The sequence below is a fragment of the Pinus tabuliformis genome, chromosome 4_1, assembly GCF_031772625.1.
Source record: "Pinus tabuliformis cultivar Carrire ecotype Pingquan chromosome 4_1, CPIR1, whole genome shotgun sequence".
NCBI lineage: Eukaryota > Viridiplantae > Streptophyta > Pinopsida > Pinales > Pinaceae > Pinus > Pinus tabuliformis.
The window spans coordinates 986,589,739-986,594,237 of NC_142303.1; the positions used below are offsets into that span (position 1 = coordinate 986,589,739).

A 4,499-nucleotide genomic window follows, 5' to 3' on the forward strand; every position below is an offset into this window, starting at 1 on the left:
TGTTGGTCTTATGTTCGATGATCAACAAATCATATTTGGAAAATCCTAGTGGTATTGTGCTTTCCAGATCCTGGCATTGTTGTACCCAATTTCTGTCTTTAGCAAGGTAATTGTCACAGTGGAAAACAGATGAACGACGCTAGTTTTTAGAGAACCATCGTCCATACATACAACCTTCAAAGGCAATTACTTAATTCCATTGCAAGAGGCCCAAAATACAACATCTAAGAATAGGATTTTATCAATCCAAGACTGTAGAGAAAACGCTCTGACTTTGATTTGAAGAGATCACCAAGGGAGAATCGGATGGCAGGTTCCCTTGGAGGAGATTTTGTATGCATACAGTCGTCTTTTACTTGCAATATTGTTAGTCCAATTTCTTGGCGAACAGCTTCTACTGTCTTGGCATCAACGGGGTTTCCAGCTGTATCAGTCACATAGAACACATCAGCTACCTTATCACCCCGCGTTGACACCTCTGCTTTTGTAACTAACATCCCATTTTCTCTAAATATGCGAGTCACCTCCGACAGAAGCCCAACACGGTTGTTGGTGCAGAGTTCCAGTCGCATACCCTGAATTCATAAAATATCATCAACAAAACTCACACTAAGCTAACTAAAATTTAAAAAGGATCAAATTTGAATGCACCGGGAATCCCAAGTCTTAGGGTTTTGAATAAATTTCCACCATGGATTCGATCCTTGGACTCATACCTCTGATGTTCTTCATCTAATGGCAGCCTCCAAACACTGAATCACACGCTGCTTCTCTGCTTCTGAATACACGGGGCAACCATCAGTATGCCTGATGTAGTACTCCTGTATCACAAAAGAGAAGAACGGAAATAAATACCCCAACTCTTCTTTAACCTAATTTAGATTCAATATTAATCCCATTAGGGATGTGATCTGAAACCACCTATACCTGGTTTAACAAAATCAAATTAGGAAATAAACATTTGAAAAAAAACAAAGATCCTATGAAAAATCAAGTCCCTTGTAAGAAACCATAACGATGAGATAGTAAAACTGTATAGTGCATATTCAGATTGCAATTACAGAGATCAACAGAGAGCTCATTGAGAGCAACAGAGATCCAGATCAAAAAGCAGACAAGTTTACAGAACATCAAATACCTTCTGTCCTGCCAATTACCAAACAAATAAACTGTATAATCCCCTGAATCTCTATTAACTTGCAGCTCAGTTGTTCCATGAACAATGAGACACTTGACAAATTTATCACAGCCTCTAGCATGTGGACGTATCCTTGGCAAACGTTTGAACTTGGCAGTGAGAGGATTGACAACAAATAAAGTAAAGTCAGACCGAGCCACCAAAAATAAACCATCACAGGCAGCCTTGAGACCTAGGGTCTTCATGCCCATTATTTGACAAAATAAAGATATTGTGAATCTTCTTGTTCATAGTAAAATAGTGTATGTGGAGGCTTCATGCCCATTATTTGACAAAATAAAGATATTGTGAATCTTATTTATTGCAAGATAAGTGATCACATCATTAATATTTTTCCAGAGTCATTAACAAAAGACAAGTTTACAAAACTTTGAACTATGTTTTGGATTTAAAAAATTGCAATCATGGCAGAGTGTACATAAGACAATTTCACCTCTAAAAAGTTTCAAATAGTTGTGTTGACAAATGAGCTTTGAAACATCAATTTCATCATACAATTTGACCTTTTATGGATATTGTTGATTCACAATGGAAGGTCAAATTACTAATTGGTTAGATTCGTCCAAGGTCCCCAAGTTATGCAAGTCGAAGTATCTAAGATAGGTCCCCAAGCTTTGCAAGTCAAATTATCTAAGATAGGTCCCCAAGCTTTGCAAACCAAAGTATGTGAGATGAAGATCCAAATGCATTTAAGATGATTAACATTGATTGTTTTTCCTATTTTAGATGAGTTACTTTTAATTTTAAGCCATATATAAATCATACCAATTGTCTTATCATTAAAATTATTTAGTTATCCATTTTATATCAGGCAATGCTTACTTGTACTTCAACACTCTAAATATATCTTTGAACACAAAATTTTCTTGAAATTCATTATTCTTCGTTCCCGTAAGTCCACGGCTTTCTAACAACCATTACCATTGACTTGAGGACATTTAAAGAACATTGTGATATACTTAAAACCCCAATTTTAAAAATAAGACATAAATTAGATATCATTTTTGGGATTCAATTGCGTTAAGTAAGTCATTCAAACGTATGACCATTTCCATGAGAGGTAGTCGTAAAGTGACTAATTTCTCATGATTTTTGAATAGTTCACTTAGCACTCATTGCATCGGGTGATGCTCACAGGGGTGAAGAAGTGGGATTGAAACTAGTGAAATGTGGAAAACGAATCACATAGCATCAATCATCACTTCCGGGGCTTGCACCCGGTAACCAGGACTTCCCAGGAGGTCACCCATCCCAGAACTCCTCTGGCTCAAGCGCGCTTAACTGTGGAGTTTTTCCCACAATCAAGCCCACTTAGCTTGCTACCCCATTTGCAAAACCTTAGCAAGTATTGTTCCTCATGAACCATTCAAGTAGAGATCCCTTGACTCTTTTTGTTAAGTATGGGGGATTTACGCAGTGCATTATATTAGATATCATTTTTGGGATTCAACTGCGTTAAGTAAGTCATTCAAACGTATGACCATTTCCATGAGAGGTAGTCGTAAAGTGACTAATTTCTCATGATTTTTGAATAGTTCACTTAGCACTCATTGCATCGGGTGATGCTCACAGGGGTGAAGAAGTGGGATTGAAACTAGTGAAATGTGGAAAACGAATCACATAGCATCAATCATCACTTCCGGGGCTTGCACCCGATAACCAGGACTTCCCAGGAGGTCACCCATCCCAGAACTCCTCTGGCTCAAGCGCGCTTAACTGTGGAGTTTTTCCCACAATCAAGCCCACTTAGCTTGCTACCCCATTTGCAAAACCTTAGCAAGTATTGTTCCTCATGAACCATTCAAGTAGAGATCCCTTGACTCTTTTTGTTAAGTATGGGGGATTTACGCAGTGCATTATATTAGATATCATTTTTGGGATTCAACTGCGTTAAGTAAGTCATTCAAACGTATGACCATTTCCATGAGAGGTAGTCGTAAAGTGACTAATTTCTCATGATTTTTGAATAGTTCACTTAGCACTCATTGCATCGGGTGATGCTCACAGGGGTGAAGAAGTGGGATTGAAACTAGTGAAATGTGGAAAACGAATCACATAGCATCAATCATCACTTCCGGGGCTTGCACCCGGTAACCAGGACTTCCCAGGAGGTCACCCATCCCAGAACTCCTCTGGCTCAAGCGCGCTTAACTGTGGAGTTTTTCCCACAATCAAGCCCACTTAGCTTGCTACCCCATTTGCAAAACCTTAGCAAGTATTGTTCCTCATGAACCATTCAAGTAGAGATCCCTTGACTCTTTTTGTTAAGTATGGGGGATTTACGCAGTGCATTATATTAGATATCATTTTTGGGATTCAACTGCGTTAAGTAAGTCATTCAAACGTATGACCATTTCCATGAGAGGTAGTCGTAAAGTGACTAATTTCTCATGATTTTTGAATAGTTCACTTAGCACTCATTGCATCGGGTGATGCTCACAGGGGTGAAGAAGTGGGATTGAAACTAGTGAAATGTGGAAAACGAATCACATAGCATCAATCATCACTTCCGGGGCTTGCACCCGGTAACCAGGACTTCCCAGGAGGTCACCCATCCCAGAACTCCTCTGGCTCAAGCGCGCTTAACTGTGGAGTTTTTCCCACAATCAAGCCCACTTAGCTTGCTACCCCATTTGCAAAACCTTAGCAAGTATTGTTCCTCATGAACCATTCAAGTAGAGATCCCTTGACTCTTTTTGTTAAGTATGGGGGATTTACGCAGTGCATTATATTAGATATCATTTTTGGGATTCAACTGCGTTAAGTAAGTCATTCAAACGTATAATGAATGACTTACTTACTTAACGCAGTTGAATCCCAAAAATGATATCTAATATAATGCACTGCGTAAATCCCCCATACTTAACAAAAAGAGTCAAGGGATCTCTACTTGAATGGTTCATGAGGAACAATACTTGCTAAGGTTTTGCAAATGGGGTAGCAAGCTAAGTGGGCTTGATTGTGGGAAAAACTCCACAGTTAAGCGCGCTTGAGCCAGAGGAGTTCTGGGATGGGTGACCTCCTGGGAAGTCCTGGTTACCGGGTGCAAGCCCCGGAAGTGATGATTGATGCTATGTGATTCGTTTTCCACATTTCACTAGTTTCAATCCCACTTCTTCACCCTTGTGAGCATCACCCGATGCAATGAGTGCTAAGTGAACTATTCAAAAATCATGAGAAATTAGTCACTTTACGACTACCTCTCATGGAAATGGTCATACGTTTGAATGACTTACTTAACGCAGTTGAATCCCAAAAATGATATCTAATATAATGCACTGCGTAAATCCCCCATACTTAA

The 4,499-nt window shown here is 39.3% G+C and overlaps 1 protein-coding gene across 1 annotated transcript; it reads right to left on the reverse strand.

Annotated features, from left to right (window-relative positions):
- Positions 1-224: 224 nt before the first annotated feature.
- Positions 225-1,389, reverse strand: LOC149179439 (ACT domain-containing protein ACR4-like). The gene is made up of 3 exons (XM_089422470.1): positions 1,033-1,389; positions 762-821; positions 225-575 (listed from the first exon to the last, which is right to left on the reverse strand). Exons 1-3 carry the CDS (start codon positions 1,387-1,389, stop codon positions 225-227), a joined length of 768 nt encoding a protein of 255 aa, XP_089278596.1.
- Between the last annotated feature and the right edge of the window lie 3,110 nt (positions 1,390-4,499).

Bases quoted from the DNA above. Each gene is read 5' to 3' on its own strand.
- LOC149179439 (XM_089422470.1), bottom strand. From the start codon at position 1,389: ATGGGCATGAAGACCCTAGGTCTCAAGGCTGCCTGTGATGGTTTATTT. The intron at 822-1,032 runs GTTTTACTATCT...TTTGTGATACAG, and splicing joins ATCTGAATATGCACTATACA to GAGTACTACATCAGGCATAC. The intron at 576-761 runs GTGATTCAGTGT...TTATGAATTCAG, and splicing joins CAGAAGCAGAGAAGCAGCGT to GGTATGCGACTGGAACTCTG.